General features: G+C 30.0%; 2 protein-coding genes across 2 annotated transcripts; one reads left to right on the top strand and one right to left on the bottom strand.

Moving 5' to 3' along the window:
* Positions 1-6018: 6018 nt before the first annotated feature.
* On the top strand, positions 6019-10224 carry LOC123891650. Its single transcript, XM_045941565.1, has 4 exons — positions 6019-6088; positions 6191-6306; positions 9744-9840; positions 9944-10224. Exons 1-4 carry the CDS (start codon positions 6019-6021, stop codon positions 10048-10050), a joined length of 390 nt encoding a protein of 129 aa, XP_045797521.1. The 3' UTR covers positions 10051-10224.
* Positions 10225-10766: 542 nt separating this feature from the next.
* LOC123889294 (FAD synthase) lies at positions 10767-18822 on the bottom strand. Its single transcript, XM_045938567.1, has 17 exons — positions 18454-18822; positions 18244-18366; positions 17430-17475; positions 17190-17347; positions 16976-17093; positions 16097-16179; positions 14974-15033; positions 14407-14643; positions 13911-14007; positions 13683-13733; positions 13516-13596; positions 13275-13346; positions 12188-12250; positions 11956-12108; positions 11511-11568; positions 11373-11425; positions 10767-11285 (listed from the first exon to the last, which is right to left on the bottom strand). Exons 2-17 carry the CDS (start codon positions 18342-18344, stop codon positions 11208-11210), a joined length of 1509 nt encoding a protein of 502 aa, XP_045794523.1. The 5' UTR covers positions 18345-18366; positions 18454-18822; the 3' UTR covers positions 10767-11207.
* Positions 18823-19517: the final 695 nt, after the last annotated feature.

Raw genomic sequence — 19517 nt, 5'->3', positions numbered from 1 at the left:
TATTCATGTCTTCGTATATGTAGTGTTGATGACGTCAAAATCATTAATTGAATTTGCACTAGACCGAACTTAATCATTCAACCTAAAATTAAAATAAACGCCACACCAAAACGGAAAAACAAAATACATTACACTATAACGGGAAATCAAAATAAACAATGTCACACTATTGGACGTTGAAATCACAGAAAATACGAAAGAAACAATAAAAATATGTGGAAACCACCTTATTTAACTAAAATAGAAAGATAAAACTATTTGGATGGATTTTTTTTTATAAGCAAAAATTAAACTATGAGAAGTACAAGGGATACCCAATCCTTACTATTCAAAAAACAACCTCCTTAAATGTTTTGAAGGCAAACTAAAAGATTGTTACACCAATTGGAGTAAACTAAATTGATAATGTTTCCTACTCGGCCTATTTGGATGGAGTAAACTATTTGGATGGATGAATATAGACCTAAATCTATTATTTATATGTTTAGGAGTTTTTTCTCATGGAAACTTTCATACATGGCATTCTCTTGATCAACCAATTTTTTTCTAATCTTACATGGCATCTTCTAAGACCACATTTGCTTATGTGTCGTTTGGTTAAAACTCCTTAAGGTTTACATATCCAATTTTGGTTGATTTTGATTTCGATCTTATCTTCTTAATTAATTTGATCTTATATTATTAATCAATCACTACCACCATTCTCACAATTGCCTTAATTATTACACATTTTCTATTTAATTGTTTTAATACTCTGTTACTAATTATATCATGGTAGCTAGGAACCAAAATGACAAATTAAGGAATGTTAATTAATATTGTATTCCACATCTCAGTATAAATATAAACAACTCTTCTGATACATTTTTTCCAACTTTCTCCCATCATTCATTCTTTCTTTTATTCTTCTTTATTTTCTTTCATATTTTTTTCTCATGATCTAATTTTTTTTTCCATGTCATTCAGGTGATTTTTTATGCGTTAAATCCATATTGATCCATGATCCTAACGACATAGTCGTTATTTTAGATGGAACAATTACAAGCATAATTTTTCATGCAACAAGAAATTCGATGCTAGATTTCAATAATTTAATTATGTCTATTATATAGAACGATTTGTAGTTTTAGGTTTAATGACTGTATTTTGTAATTTAGCCAATATTTATAGTTTGGGGTTCAATTTCAAGATCTCACGAGAAAAAACACTAATCATCACTTCTTATATAATTTTTATTCCTCCTCAAAATGATTCGGATGTTCTCTATAAACATTTGTTGAGATGCCATTTTCTCACAACCTTTTCAATTAGCATGAATTCATGTACTATATTAATTTTTATAAAGTCAAATATTTGGCAATATGACGATTATCATTATAAATCAAATTCTAAAGTTGGACTTCATCTACTTTATTTGGCAAAAATCGTTATTTCCAATTTAGATTTTTTTTAATTATTTATTGTCGGTTAATTTACATTAATGTGCTCCACCAAAAAATAGATATTCATGCACATTATTGTAAATTTCTTAAAAAAAATCAAATATAGAATAAATCAAATAATTTATTGACCAGATTATTTTATATGAACAATGTCTATATTCATGTCTTGATTCAACTGAAACATTAAATATGGAAAGTTTTAATTATTAATCCTCTAATTTTTGAAATATATTTAATTAAACCAATCCCAATTAATTATTAATATGATTAATTACTATTAAAGTTTGAAACAAGACTCTACAAAAAAAAAATTGGAAACAAGATCATTTTGTCCTATAATTTATCAATCAGATAATCATTATTATTTTTTTTTACAAACACAGACTTAACTAATCAGATAATTATTATAAAATTAATATTAAATCATATTTACAATTTCGATGTTCTTCCTATTTCGATCTTTATTCTAATTTCTGACAATTTACGGAGAATGAATATTTCACACGATTATTTTACAACATACGGGGAATGAATATTTAATTTACACGAACTTTTGATAGAATTTTACATGATTATATAATTTTATCATATGTAAATAATAGTTGAAATGATAGTTCAGGAACATAAATTTAACTTCGTAAAATCAAGGAAATTAATTTGTCTTTTTCCCCAATTGTTTTTTAAATATTTTTATGGAAATTTTTTATTAGTTGAATTATCGATGTAACTATATATAAATTTAACACAATAATTATTTTAAATGATTAAATAATAAAAAAAGTTAGAGTTGCGACTAGCAAAAAAAATAACATGGGAGTGAAAGATCACTCTCCACCCTGCTTCCCTTTTAAAATCACTAAAAAAGTATTATTTTTTATATTTAAATAAATTACATTAAATAAAAAAATAATTAAAAAATCACAAAATAATAAAATTTTAATAATTTATATTTTCCATTGAACATTAACCTGTGCAATCGCACGGGTAAGTTAAACTAGTTGACTATAAATCACCCATCTATGATATACCAAAAGAAGAAGAAAAAAAAATGACGACTAGGAATATCTATTATTAATGTTAATTAATTATATCCGATATTTATTTACTGATAAATATATACATTATATTACTACAGGTTTATACTGATTAAACATTACAAAGACTAGAACATGTATATCAAGTTGTGAAAAGAAAGAATAATTGGGTGATCCGGTTTTGTTTTTAAAAAGTTAACATATATTATTTTAAAAGTTGTCAACTAAATTATTAAGCTCAAGTGGTCAATAATTATTTTTTTATGATGAATCGTTTGGAAAAACTCAAAAATTTAGTTACTAAAATTTCACAATTAAAATTAATAAATATGTATACCAAAATTCGAACTTTGATTCCCCATATATGTGTACCAAAAACGGAGGAAATAGTTCCTCTTTTAAATTTGCTTTTGAAAATAATGTGGATAGGATTCATAATCATGTTATTAACTTGTCATTTTACTATTGAGCAAAATTATAAAGAGGTTGATAACTCACTTTAGGTGATGTTAGTTGCCCCTACTACTTTGATTATTACTTGATCAGACAGTGATTTACAGTTGTTTTATAGTCATTTTATTATGTTTTCGAGTCTAGTGATGTATTTAGGCTTTTATGTAATCCTCTGTGAAAAAAGACTAGTTCTATTGACAAAAGAAGTCAAGACAGACCACTGTGTAAAGTTGAAGAACGCCTCAGAGCTAATGAATGATAATCAGAGTCAAGACATCCTGAGTCCGTACAATTTGATGACTGGAGTCAAAGCGTGAGTCAAACTTAGCCACGTCGGAGTTGAAAGGAAGAACGCGCAGGTGCATAGTGGAAGAAAGACAGCCTAGCTATTTTCTAGTGTAGTACAGTACTATCATTGTATTGACAACTTGGGGAATATTCTTTGGTTATTGGGTTGCACTTTCTCCACTCATTAACAAGGCCTAATTCTCAATGATGATGCTTATAAAAAGTGGCCTCTTGACCTAATTTTGGTATCCATCTAGTGTCGAAGAATTCATATCACATTGCTTAGTACTATCAAGCGCAGCCGTTCCCTTTGGAGTGAAGAGAAGACGCAACTCTGAGATCTGACAACCGGTGTCTCACCGCCGTCGTCTGGAAGTTTATATTTCACCACGTTGTATGAATCTTCTTCTATGGTTGTATCGGTTACTCTCAGCTCAATATGAGCTAAATCTCTAATAGTTGAAATTATGTAAAGTTTAATTGATATTGATGTTAATCTTGTGAAGTGATGTGTGTTTGTTTATGCTACTTTAATTCTCTTGAATCAACTCTATATGTTTTTATCTTAGCTTGATCACCTTAGATTTAAATGCAAGTTTGTTGTTATGAGACATCTAGCAATGAATGGATCTAGAGGATTAATATGATAGACTATGGACACATAACTCTTTCTTAATGGACTTAGACATAAGCCTTAAGGCCATAGTGAGAATGAAGCCTGCTAATTTGAACTAAAACGAATTAAGTGTGAACCTAGACATAAGAATCGCCTTAACCGTCATTTTATATCTAACGTTGTAGACATACACCGCTAGCTAAACTTGCTCACAGTAGTTTTGACAACACTTATCACTCACATAACATCAATTGCCGTTAAATGGATCATAGCTCCAACTACTCTTTACTCTTGATTTCAAAACCCTTTTTAATCATTTCTTTTACTTAATTGTTGTTACTCAAAATGATGTTTGGTTACCTTTTTCCTAATAAGCTTAGATCTAATTGTAAAATGAATGAGATAAAACTCCCTTAAGAAATGTGGGATCGATACTTTTTCTTATTACTTGTTGCAATATACTGTGTATATTTGCACAACAACCCAATTTCACGCACTAGAGGTTAATGATGAATCTGTGAGAGAATTTCCAAAATATATTTTTGGAATGCTACAATGGTTGAATTAACACCATTAGTTTGATACATTGTATCACTTGGTTCTCAAAAGTCATTGTAGAAACTCTTCAAGAGTTATTTTTCTTCCCCAAAAGATACAAATTTCTCTATAAATAGAGATACTCATGAGGCAGAAAAATCATCCAAATAAATCAGAAAATCAACAGATTCATGTTCACATGAGTCTAAATTCTGTCTAAAATATCTCAGAATAATTTCTTTTTTTCTCTAGTGCACAAGAATCAATGAAGGAACTTTATTTTGTAAACTATCATTGATTGATATGTTTGATATGTGCGTGCAATCCATGTCAAGGTTTCAAAGTATCTATGTCAAGGTTTCAAAGTATGTCGATGAACCCATTTGCATCCGGTTTACATAAACCGATGGGGCGAATCGAACCTAAAGTTTAGTGTGCCCACACATGCTTTGGAATTTATGTGCAATGTTCATCATGTTCTTCATCATCTTCTTTTGGTTCAAGTATTTGAAAGAAGAAAAAAAAAAAAGGGTCATGTTAAACAGTGCACCCGGTGCACTTGTTAAGCATACCAAAAATAGAAATAAAACATAAAGTTAATGTTGATAAAAATAACTTTTTACACTTTCAATGCATTGAATGCACGAGTTTCAAGACAAAATTTCCTTATTTATGTGTTTAACTAGTGTACCGGGTGCACTAATTTGTGTATTTTAACTTTTGAAACATTAAATTTCTTGTATCATTAAATGTTGAATTTCTATTTTGGTATATCTTATAAGGGTACATGTTAACAAGACTCTATTGAAAATCCACGTAAACTTCTTAAACCAACTAGGTTCCTTAATTAGCCCTCGCTCAAAGGATCTTAAAACTTTGTCAAAACATCGGAGAGATTTAATGTATGATGAGGAAATTGACGTACCACTTGGAGAAATTATGGCTGGAATTTTCCATTTATTATAGGTTTAAATATCACATTCGTCTACGCGTTTTTTTTTTACAAAAAAAGTTCCTAAATGTGCAAATTTTGTTGATTTTCGTCCCTAACGACTGCGTTTGTAGCTAATTGGTAGCATATCAATTAGCTACAAACGCATTTCATCTATAACTATTTTTTTCCATCGTTCAATTTATTTTTTTCCATCGTTCTTTTTTTTTTATATATAAAACATTAGCGTGCATAGGTATCACATGATAATTATGACATCTCAACTATGTTGGCACCCCATAATCATCACCTATCATTTGCAGCACCTATTTTTTTCCATCGTTCAATTTATTATTTATCTAAAAAAAAAAAATCGGTCTTGAAAGGCCAAAAGAGAAAGAAAAATACTCCATATATAATGAAACTTCAATAAACAAAAACGAATGACCTCTGATGATTATCAAAAGTTTCATTTGAGATTTTCCTAAGGTTAATTGGTCAATTGAGTAAGTTAAAAATATATACGCAACACACTGACATATATGCCTAAATTAAAAGGTACGTACTTAAATAATTATTAATTAATTTATGAATTATTTGTTCCAACTGTATGTAAGTACGTACTAACAATATTAAATTGAAGCTTATTAAAGTGGATGGGGTTTTATTTATAAAATGATCAACCAATTTTCTTATTTAATATATGAAAAGAAAAATATGGCTGAAATTTTTAAATTCGTTCATGTATTGATGATCTTTCTTTCTTTAATTGTTCTTGTATCTAGCAGTAAGTTGTTTTGTACACCTATTTTAAATTATTTTTTTATCATATACATAATCATTCATTTCTTTTTTAGTAACATTTTTTTATTTTTATTTGACCTAACAGATAAATTGTTCTGCTATACTACGGATGATTGTGACAAAAATATATGTCACAGTCCTCCTTTTGTTATGAATTGTCGTTTGTTTTTGTGCCTCTGCGAGAATAAGCATAATGACAATTAAGCTATGAAAGCTCTATACTTCCTCTCCCATTTTATATATAAATAATTTTTCACTTTTTAAATTTATTTAAAAATTAAATGTATATAGTCAGTATTATAGACTAAATACATCAATTATTAAATGAACTTAAAAAAATGAAAATTTACTTATATATAAAATCGGAAGAAGTATTATTTATAAACATATATTTTTCTTGTAAGTTATGATGTTGGTTTAGTACTTAAAAAATAAATTTAATAAATAGTACTTTCTCCACTTTTTTTAAGTATCACAGTTTGACCATGTGCACTATTTACATAATCTATTTTGACTATAATTTTTTATTAATATATAAAAAAAAAATGTTATCAAATAAAAATATTGTTTAATTTGTCTCAATAAATATTTTCATAATTTTTATAAAGATAATTAAATATATTAACGATCAATTGTACATTGACATATGTGCAGTAATGAAAAACGACACTTAAAAAGAAACAGGGAGAGAGTACTTGTTTACCGCCCCAATGTGTATCATTTTAATTAGTGTCGTACAAGTTTGACATATAAAGATTATTGTTCAAGTTATGCACAATATTTTTGGGATAAGGTTTAACCGCCCATGTACATATTTTTTCCTTTCTATTTATTTATATATTATTATGAGCTATATATATGTAGGGGATGATGGTGTTTATGGGTGCCAACAACACAGTTGAGTTTTCTACTCATTTTTTGATGTCTAAATACTTTTAGTTTATTTAAAAAAAAAATGCATTTTATTACTGCATGTTTATACTACTTATACTTATAGAAGGCTAAAGCGTTTGAACCAACAAGACTCCACAAATGTCTGATTTAGGGATATATTTTTAGTAACATTCTTGCTTATTATATGAATATGGTTTGTTAATTCGTATGATTACTTTTTTTTTTTTCCATTATAAACTCTCTTTGAAAATTGTCTCCAAAATTAGTGTACTATTGCAAATGTGATATCATGCAATTAATAATAGTCTTAAGGGGTGTTCCAGTTTGACCAGGAATGTCCAATTACATAATCAAACATAAGTTTTCTATTTAAGCTATAACCTTTTTTTTTCATACTAGAAATTGATATTTTAAAGATAAGTTTTAAATCATTATACAGTCCATTAATATTGGTTCTTTTAAAAAGAAAAATGTCTCCTATAAAAAAATATGGAGAAAGTATTATTAAAGAAATACAATGCCAAAATACTTAAAATTACTTTTATAGTTTCTTAAGAGTACTGTTAAACAATTACTAGCAATTAACCAACCAATACATAGATGAAGCAATAAATAAACAACTTAAATGAAATGAAAATAAAATAGAACAATCATAAAGGAAAAATGTTAATAGATTTACAAAGAAAAGGAAAAATGTTTTTCTATAATAATATATTAATAATAGCTGATTACAAAGAAAACTGAGATATAAGATTTTATCTCAGTTGATCGGGACATCGCATATATTATACAGAAGTCTGAGTTCAAATCTCTGACACTTCACTTATTCACCTTTAAAGTGAAATTTCTAGCCGCATGCTATTAGACGGATCCAGAAATTTCAATACGTGGGGTCAAATAATAATGAAAGGAGTAATTTATTTGGATTGTTGCCTCTTCACTTAAGTTCACTTTGTTAAAAATAGAGGATAGTTAGATAACAAATAAGTTAGCTGATTAAATTTATAGTATTTCAACTAACTTATAAATAATAATATAAAATAACATAAGAAATATATGTTTAATTGATATTTATTTTTTTTCAATTAAGATGACCGTGATTGAAAAGAAAAAAAAATGACAAATTTTAAGCTATAAACTACATGAAGTAGCTTATAAAAAATATTATCTAGTAAAGAAGGACTTTAAACTCATAAGAAAAATGAATGTTAACAAACAAGTCTATTTATTCATATGTGCTTATAAACTACTCATCAACTACCTTATTATATAAGGCACTAAGTTTAGTATAGTGGTAAAAAAATTGACTGGTAATAAAATTACATTTTCCTTAAAAAAATAATAAGCGGATCGAGGACTGCTATATCAAGCGAAAAATTGTCCCACGAATGAATCACGAAATTTTGGTAACCAATTAAACTCTTTGTTGTGCGGAAAACATGGTAGGAAGGATGCTAAGTCACTTTCAATAGTTTGCCACGTCTCGTTCGCGATGTGTTCGTGATAAAATCATTCGCTGTAACTATCATTTCCGAGCGGAATTAAGATACAATTGAGAATTTGAGATGATAGTTCAATAGTAAAAACTTAATTTTGTAATCTCAAGTACAAAGTTCAAATTGTTTAAATTTCTTTGTGGAATGATTTATTTTATTTTGCTAAAAGGGAGGTCGTTAGGCTAAATTACAAACGAACACGACGATTAAAGAAAACATTGGCAACATCCTACCAAAGAAGGTTCACACATCATGGAGGCTGATGGTTAAGAATAAGGGAACCCATAAATATTAAGAGAGTATAATCCGCAATTCAATCATCAACTTGGTTTGCCTATCTATAAATATGTGACACTTGAACATGTTAATCCTTCATCTTAAGGCGATTGATGAAGGTGGCAATGACAACACATGGATGTGATGAAGGTGGCAATGACTTACCCCTCTCATTGGAAGCTTGAGATGGTGATTGAGCCTCAGGCAATGATTGTTAAATGACTATTAATATCACGTTAATTAATTAAAATCTCCCTTTTCCTAATTTATTTTTTAAGTGGGAGTTAAGAAAATTTTATTATAAAATTTACCGTAGGAAATTTATATTTTTGCTCTCTTAGATGGAATATTTCTACAGCTTTTATTATTTTTTGTTTCACATATTTCTTTCATTAGAGGTAATCTTATTTAAGACATTATCGGCATTAAATTTAGATACCTCTTCCATCTAGAATTCGAATATTGAACCAATCGTTAGTTGGTTCAGTGGTGATTGGCGCTGAACTTGGTAGGGAGGATCACGGTTAGATCCCCGCAACTGCGATCGGGAGGGAGCTGAAACCATTTGACGCCAGAACTGACCCCCAAATCAGACTAAACTGGTGGTGAAAGCCAAAAATCGAATATTGATTCACCATATTATGAGAATCTTTACTAGATCCAACTCTGATTGGTTTCTACAATTATTTTTTTCAGCTATTAAAACTATTATTTCTCTTTTAAAAAGTTTCTCTTGTTTTCTTGAAAAGGCTAAAAGAGAAATTAAAAATATAAATAAAACTTTATTAAAAAAAATTAATGACTTCTAATGATCATCTAAATTTTCATGAGATTTTAACTAAAAAAAGATACACGTAACATCATTGATGTATGTAAAAGACAGTTAAATAATTCTAAATTTATGAATAACTTCTTGCAATTGAGCAAGTGATAAAAAAATTGCTTATAAAGTGATCAACTAAATTTTATTTATTATGTATGCAAAGGAGGAAAAATATGAATAAAACTCTCAAATTCATTCATGTTTTAATTATTATTTTTTCTCTAATTGCTCTTGTAACCAGTTATGGTAAGTTCTTTTTCAAACACCTATTTTAGACTAACTTCTTTATCATATACATAATCGTTAATCTGTTTTTAATAAATTCCTTTACTCTTATTTGACATCACAGATAGTTCATTTTGCTTTACTGATGATGATTGTAAAGAAAATAAATGTTACAAGGGATATATAACCAAGTGCCGTTTGTACATTTGTATCTGTGAACCGACTGATTAAGTTGAAAATTAATTATATGTTATTTATAAGCATGTAAGTTTTTTTTTTTTTTTTGAAGCAAAGCATGTAAGTTATTATGTTGGAACTTAAAGAATAAATTTAATAAATACTAATGTATGGCCACAGTGTTGTCAAGATTACACAAATAAGATTATATATTGTTCATGTTTTAAACCATCTTATTTATCTTTATCATATACAAATTCATTCATCTCAGTAAATTCCTTTATGAGATTGTCAAAAAAATTCAATACATTAGGCTCTCGTATGTAAAATTAAATTAAGTTATAAGCTACTTGATAGCTGATAAGTTAACTTTTAATCAATAGCTGAAAAATTAGTAAAATGAAATTAAGTATTAGGTAAATTTAGTTGTTGCAAGTACAACATGATATAAAAGTATATGATTATTTTATATGAGTGGATAGTTATTTTTGTAAGTGGGTGGTTTTTTATTTAAAAAATAAATAAAGAAATAATAAATTAAAATAATAAGGTTAAAATTGGAATGAACGGTAAAAAGCTACTACTATAAGCTATAACTCAAATGCTACTTGAAATAGCATCTAAAAAAAACTATAAGCTACTGAAAAAACTTGTTACCAAACATCTTTAATTTTATGAAATAAACTTATAAGCTAATATAATAAACTATAAGCTAGCTTATTTGTATTACCAAACGCTAAGTGCCTCGGTAATGAATAGTTAAAAAAATATGGTCAAAAGTGGTTCATACATTAAATGGCTTACTCCTTTGGGCAAACCATATCTCAGTAATAAATTGGCTTAAGTGGGTCATACACAGTTACTCCTTCAATCAACATCAAAATCAGGTAAAAAGTAGCCATAAATCTGATAGTGTAAATAATGCTGCCAACTTAAAAGGTTCAACTGGTGTGTTTTCAATGAAAAATCATGTGTATTTGTAAACTGGTGCTGTAAATTGAGATAATAATCATCATTCAATAATAATCAAGCTCCTTGAAGGAGATAAAAGTGTTGTGAATATTGAAGCTTCAGCCACTTGTTTGTACCATTTTTCTTCCTTTTGTAATGATAATAGCACCCTTGATTTTCTTCCTTGTCCATTTTTATCACTTTGCATCTTATATTTGTAATGCACCATGACATGTCAATGCATGTAGATATCAATCATGCTACTTCGTCTCTGTGAAAGCACCAGATTTAAACTTCTTTTGTAATGCGCTTATAGCTGATTCAAGGCGTGTTAGGTCCTGTAACAACACTAGAATGGCTTAGCGGAGAAATTTACATTACTTTATTTTCAAAACTATGACTAGAATGTGGAAATTTAGTTATACCTTTCCTTTGAAACTTATTATGACAGATCCGTCTCTGGATTTGCGGTAACACCCTTGATGTTGCAAAGAAAGAAAAATTAAAAAAAGGTGGATATCAAATCATATATTGGTAAAACCAACAATTCATAAACTTCATACCAATACAAAGGTCTGGAAATTCAAGACAAAGCTTTGACAGACGTGGAGCAACTTCAACCTGCAAATTTAATAACCAATGGATTTCAGATGAGTCCATAAGGAATCCTTCCTCCGGCCTCATATATAAGCAAAGATTATTTTTTGAGGTTCATTGAATAACTGATGTATCTGGTATATATCAGTTATTCAATGAATCTGAAAAATGAATATTTGCTTATATATGAGACTAGAGGGAGTATTAATCAAGTCATGTTTCTGATGTATAAACAAGAAAAACATCAAGCTGTATTCAAGCAGTTTCAAATTTCTGCCATGGTAATTATGTCATGGCGGATTTCGTGCCAGCCACCATAATCCGCCATCAGCCATTTGAAAACACTATTTTCAAACCAAAGGGAATGGAGTTATGACAGATGTATCATAATATATGACGGCTGATACATACATCTGATAAATTAGTTGTCACGTGCTTTGATATGTATGGTTCCAGCAATGTTAGTAGGTCACTAGACTTTGTTAATTCAATCAAACAGTCCCATTGATTTTCCATCTCCGAAATATCCGTTGCACTGAGAATTATTACATTTTGACACTTCATCTGCAAAAAAAATAACATTATATCAAACAACTAGTAATATTACTTCAGCAATTTCATTAATAAACTTCCAAAAACATACCAAGGGTACAGTCAAATTGTCATGATGCAGTAATTCAGTTATGCCCTCGGGCAATTGAGCCATCTGAAAGGTGAAAGACACAATGGATCAATATTTGTTTTCAATAAACAATGGATCAATATTAATAAATTTCATACAACTGCCATCACATGGTATATTGTGTAATGCAAGTTAAATCTGAGACACTAATGCATTATTTCAGACACGGGGAAGAAATATTGCAATCAAGATATGATTGTACCCTCGTGTATTCCTTACCCCTTCTTTTTAGTAGTTACTACAATCAAAGAAGTGCTTTCTTCTATTACAACACTGTGAATTATAATTTCATACACAATGTCTTACTTCTACTCAAATAGAAGCCATGTACTTCAATCGAGGAATCACATGGCTATGATTTGAATAGAAGTAAATATCAAATGTAAGTTTTGTACAAGGAGAAACACCTCTAGATTATAGAGGTGAAAGTTGGAGGCCATACATTGCCACAAGCCACATAGTTTAAACATCTTGAGTCCATTGTGCCAAATGACGCAGAAATAGAGGGAGATAAAACCATCAAATTTAAGCATGGTGGTTGAAATGGAGGAGAGCCTAGGGTTTTTTATGTGATAATAAAAAGGTAGCAGTCAATCTAAAAGGACAATGTATGATACAACTATAAGCAGCTATTGTAGAAAGATGGTAGAGTCTCAACTGAGATGGTTTGGGCATGAGTGGAGGAGGCTTGTAAATGAAGAGTGTATCAATCGCTAGAGGCAAAAAGCAACTAAGAGAAACCAAAGGCAAAATCATTAAGAGATTTAGAAAATAATGGTATGGATATAAACATGACTTATGACAGAACACTATGTTGTCATTTGATCCATGTAGCTGACCCCATCTTGTGGGAGTGGGACAATGCTTGGTTTGTTGTTGTGACAAAAACTACCTATTGAGGAGCCTGTAAAATATGAGGGGTTTAAGCCAATAGAAAGAACTCTCAGGCAGGGACAGTCTCAAACTCAGAGCACAGAAGAAACATTGTTGAATTCTCCAAAACAAATTAAAATAAAATAAAAAACATTGTTTTTCTAAAACAAATTACCTCATTCCTATCACCAATACACTGATCACTAATAATATGCCGTAGATATTCTTCAAATTCTTCATCAGGAGCCTGCATCAACAAATCATCCGCAGATACGGAGTTGTAATGGTAAATCAAAAGCAGTTGGTAATAAAAAGGTAAGCCTATAAAGCATCATTCCATCAAGTCAGCATATTTTTAGGGAATGATTGAAGTAGCCTCAAATTGTAAAATATAACACTTGAAGGAAGTAACGCACCAAACGGACATCAAAAGCTTTTGCAATGCCTGCTAAGGTAACATCTGAATGCAGTGGACCTACACCTCCATATATAAATACCTACAAGAAGCAGGCCATATGAATAACCCTAACCACAATATAATCTCAAGAAATGTTGCATAACTTTCTAAGCATTTGCATATTACCATATCGGTCCTAGATTTCTGTCGCTCAACTTCTTCTGCCACAGAATCTATCTGTACATAACATAAGTGCCATAAATAATAAAAGTAAAGTATTAGGTGAATAATTCCTATATTGGAGTTTGCATATGGTCGGTTATCCAAATACTCGTAATAAAACAAGTTGCTCATTTTTGCAAAGCAGAACCATTCATATACACAGAAGTAGGACTTCTACAAAAATGAACTCACATTATTGTGTACTACAGAATATTGCAACACAGACCAGCCAACAGAACCCAGCTTCCTACATAAATATGGTCCCAACTGATCCTCAACAATGCCAAACCTGAGCTATGGAGCAGGGTAAAGAAAAAGAGAACATCAAAAGAACAGCTGAAGGACAATAAAAACTATTCACTTTACTACACAGTATGACATGATGGAGATTAAAAATTTACGGTATCATTTAGTTATATATTTCCTTTACTGAAACTAGTTCACAAGAAGTTTACTAATGCTGTTTGTTGATAAGTACACAACTATGATAAGACATAGTAGGATGTCAGCATTAAATCATTGCATATTGATGATCCGAAGCTTGAAAAGTGGATTGATGGTCGGATAAAATTGTAAAATCTCCCAATTGAAAATTATAAAGCGGCGCATACTAGTCCATAGAACATATAACTTCCAAAAGATGCAAAAGAATCCAATTGTCCATGTAATACGATATCGTGGTACTTACAGAATCTCATCTCCCACGGCAATGATTGATGCGGTGAGTGTGCTGTTTTTATGCAAATCCAAGCCATTGCTATCAGCAGGAAGTTGACCACCAGCAGAAGATGTCCTTTTAACCCTCCCTGCCCTCTCTAATCTTCCATCAGCAAGTAAATATGCTGGTTTGAATTTACTGGAAGAATTGCTGATTGATAGTAAGGAGTTGGGAACTGTGTCATATATGCTTCCAATTGAAGTATAACTGCACAGATCATAAATTGATAATTGCACACTGAAATTCCTTGAATAAACACAAGTCACGGACAACGGGAACTCAGGACCAATATGATGGTTCGATTAGTAAATGCTACAGAGACGAAATTGATAAGGTTATTAAGCGAAGCCATTTTATTTCATTCAAATAAGATGACAAAGCAAATTTATGAGAGCTTGGACCAATTACTATCACATAAAATCCAACAGTAACATCAAGCATGTCTATTTGGGGGGGAAGTTAAGCGAAAAGGACAAGTATGGAAAGTGAATTTTTAAAATCCAAACAGTAACATCAAACATATCTATTGAGTATTACCCTTGATCATAAAGGCTGCAATAGTTCACCTTGCAAGTCAAAAGGAAGGCCCAGACATCTCTGCAAATAAATATAAGCAAGTAAATATGATAACTCATAACTAAGTGAAGCAATTAACATTGATATCTAAATGAAGCAATTAAGGTTATCATATTCACAGTCCGAAAGCATCAATATAAATAATCGTGGAAAAGAGCAATATACTTTCCAACTGATAGTGCTTTGAGGTGCATCTAAATTGAGGAACAAAACCTAATAAATTTAATGACTCAGTTAGATATTTCCTAAGATGAGAGATCGGTAAATGTCAGATTTTTTGGGAACAGGAAGTTAAAACCAAAGAACCGGTGAAGAAAAAAAAAATTACCCCTTTGAAAAATTTTGATTACCGTAAAAACAAGCTATAAATATTTAACAACAGCAAATCTTATCCTATTAGAAGAAGTTAACTACATGGATCAAAACATGTTGGTGCGCTAAATAAATAAAAGAAAAACAAGCTATATTCATTTAGAGTAAGATATATTTCTACAACCAGCTATCCTTATGCTTTCACCTGAGGCTTTCTAGTTTTTGTTGGCTATTTATGTACAAAGTTAAAATCAGAAACTAATATAGAAATTAGAAAGTTTGGAACTAGGTATGAGGTGATATTAGCCATTAGCAGCAATGCTTGCAAAACTAACAACCACGTATATTTTGTCACTAATACTAATGATATAGGGACATTAAGCATCATATCCAACAGTTACAAATATACCTTGGCAGATCCTGTATGTTTGAAATTTATTATCAAATTAAAGGGTTTTTGAACAAATGCCATTAACTAATGTGTAGTTTTATGAGGAACTACTGAACTAAATCACTTGCTGCGTTACTCTTCAGTGTTCTGTTGAAGTCTATCATGTAGAGGTACTCAAATTGGATCATGATCGATTTCTAGGTTTTTCCATAAAAAACTAATTGGTTACTTCCAATTATGCAAATCAATAGTTCAAATCACACTCAAAGGTAGGGCATTTCCCATTTTTTTAGGATGCCAAAAGAGAACTATATTTTCTTTTAAGATCTTTATTTGTTTACTCGTCCAGATAAGAGTTAAAAAAAACAGTAAGAAGCAAACCTGTATGACCAATCTAAAATGGGATTGACTCTCATGAAAGGTGGCCAGCCAGGTGAACTGGGGGAAAATTGTTCTTGGCCAACCTGCAAGGACGTAGCACACATGTATAAACGAATATCATAATATTCCGATTTTCATAGCACAACAGTAACCAAAAGTCTTGGTTTGAAGCATAAAAGCATACAATTTAATGCCTAGGCCATACACTTGACCTTTTTCTAAAGACTATTTGTTTGTAAATAGTTAAAACATGCCTTTAGGCACTAAAGTGGTTCTAATAAGCATTTGATAAGAAATTTCACAATTATATGTATCAGTTATTAAGAAAAAAATGAAAACTTCTTCAGGTATATGCATGATAAGCTTCTGAAGATATCTTTAGGGTTGGTCCAATGATGCATTGCTTTTTAAAAAGGATTCAAAGAGAGAGACCTCCAAATAATGTATACTGTAAAATTACTTATTCACTAGCATTCAATGTTCTTCAAAAGAGATTATTTTGCCCATCTAACCTAATTCCTCTCTTCTCAACAGCTTAGGGTGATTATCTAGCCTAGATTCTAATTAATTCTAGTAGCTACGTTTTGACACATAAATTATTATGTATCATTCATAGTGGTAGATAATAAGACAGCATATGAACATTTAGAAATTATAACGGAATCTACTGCTTTATACTATGATAATAAGTGATAGCTATTTTATGTTTAGATACTAGATTGCAACTAACTGAGTAATGAGTATAGAGCTTCATTTTCACCTCAGAACATATATGTATGCACACAAAACATGCAGATGAAGGCCAGATCAGAAAATATGCAATTCAAAACAAAAACAAAAAGAACGTATGTCATTGTCAAGGTTAAAAACTAAGGGTACCGCAGTAGGGTCTCCGATTCGAACTCCAAGGAAAATAGCTCGAATTGGTTTATCTTTCAGCAAAGTCTCCAAACCAGACTTGAAATCTAACCGGATGGTGTCAATTTGCAAACCATAGCTGCACAAACAAACAGAGTTAGTTGTTTCATCCCTCGAGGGAGAACAAGCCATAACTTTTTCATGTTAGCACAAAGGAAGAAGAAACTTCACTCACGTGGCAGCGATATCATAGGTAAATGAGTTGATTTCCGGGAAAGCACTAGGACTTTCAAAATATATTGTTCGAATTGGAAAATCTTTTACATCTCCATTGGCACTATTTTGCCCCATTTTATGCAAGAAATAGCCAGCCCTGAGTAGGTGCAACAAAACCTACATGCCATAGCTCGATGTCATCATTATTGGGCTAAAAGATTCTGTATAGTGATAAAAGAGTATAAACATTGAAACTCACCGTTGAATCCTTTCCACCATTGAAACTGAAGGCAACCTCCTCAATACTGTAAAAAGAAATGCATCAATAAATGCATACATTGGTAAACTTACATTAACAAGGACAATTATATTTGAGAAGATAGTCATAAAACATCACAAACTAAAATGTAAAATCATCTTTTCCATTTATACGCTAATCCAAGGATGACTTATCATATACAAAGTTGCTTAAAAACAAAAAAAAAAATAAGTAGGGCGCATCATTCTATGATCTATGAACTTATCCCTAAAACAATCAAGCTTATATCCTTAAAACTGATGCTACGAAGCTGTAAGAATTGTTCATATGTTCAAAAAACAACCCTGTCAAAGATAACGATTGATAAAGCTCATACCATCCTTTGAACACAAACAAACACAAAGACATCAAAGCTATTTCCAGTTTCCAGATTACACATTTACACCAATAACTCAGACCAAGTAAAACTTCATGTTGAGATAATTGTTTGTTACACATTATCATTTTAACGAAATTTCCATTGACTATCTTCAAGTCAACAGACTGAATTTTTTAAACAAAGTCTTCTCCCAAACACAATAAAAATCAAAATCTCATCAAATGAATAATATATAAATCCATCATCAATCCACATTGAACTCTAATTCATCTTACAAATTAAAAAACAACAACAAAATCAAATCTAACAGAATATAACATAACAATATTTTCAATATCCAAAAAAAGGGGGCAAATGAATCTAATTCTACAAACCTAACACAAAAAAGGGTTTAACATAACAACCTCAAAAACTACATGTTACAAGAAAACTTACGAATACAAAGACAAAGCTCTCTGAATAACATAAGTAGCATTGTTATACTTGGTCTGAAGTCTTCGATCCTCACATCCTCTAATCGCTTCATCGATATCCATGTTGACCAAAAAACACAAAAATCTGAACAAAAAATAAAACCCAATTGGGTTGGGTTAATGATTATAACTAAAGATTGAAAATTTAATACTAATTTAGAAAAAAGCAAACCTGGGTTTTGGTCAAAAAGTAATCTTTTTGAGAAAATTGAATTATGTGGAGTGGGATTGTTAGTGATATGAGTGAAGAATACGTGGTAGTGGTGAAGTGAATGAACGATTGTGATTGTTTTGTTGTTTTGTGAAGTGAATAGAATCCAATAGGATTGGATTTGGAAGAAGAAGAATTGGCGAAGATGAAAATTTGTTTGGTTATGTGAATTGTGAAATAGAATAAAGAAAAATTGAACAAAGATTCTGGTTTTTTATTTTTATTTTTATTTTAAGGATAAACCAAGAAATGGATGCTTCAACTGAAATTTATGAATTGGATCCAAATGGGTGCACTCATCATTCACAATTTTTTTTGAAGTAGTGTAGTGAACAATAATAATATTTAAATAATATTTATCATTCATTGTAATAAAAAATAAAAAATAGTGAGTTTAATTTTCTTATAAATGTATAAATATTTTCTTTCTTATTTTATACTTTTCTTAATCCTTTTTATAAGAAATGCTTTAAAAAAATTATACAAATCAAAAATACTCTTGTAAATTTGAATGTATTCCATATATAACATTATTAAATTACTCTTAATTGATCCAACTTATTTATTTTTAAAATTTTCTTATTTTTAAGATTTGTTTAAACTTTAAACTAAATACCTTTCTTGCTTGCTTGGTATGGTGAGTGATATCTATTAATAAAATAAAATCGTTTTAGACTTTTTTTTAAGGTAAAAATCATTTTAGACTTGGAAACGAAATGAAATATTTTATGTGTGTACCTGCTTTCCTTTTATTATAGCAAGACCCCAAAAAAAAAATGTTCATCCTTCACAGAAGACCCAAATTACAAATTAGGTCTTTGAAAAATCTATCAAAAATATCTTAAACAATTCCACCACAAGTTGTTTGATGAGTAGCACTCTAAACAGCTATCTACATTAAATAATTATCTTCATCACAATACAGGTTTATCAATTTTTATTTATTAATTTAGTACGAGATTAGAAAAAATTGTTTCATCATGCGAATAGTGCTTGCCGCAACATATGAATTATGGTGGTATAGT

This window comes from Trifolium pratense, linkage group LG6, assembly GCF_020283565.1.
Source record: "Trifolium pratense cultivar HEN17-A07 linkage group LG6, ARS_RC_1.1, whole genome shotgun sequence".
In the NCBI taxonomy this organism is placed as follows: domain Eukaryota; kingdom Viridiplantae; phylum Streptophyta; class Magnoliopsida; order Fabales; family Fabaceae; genus Trifolium; species Trifolium pratense.
Note: the sequence above shows the minus strand (reverse complement) of the source record. Positions and strands in the feature narration are given on the sequence as shown.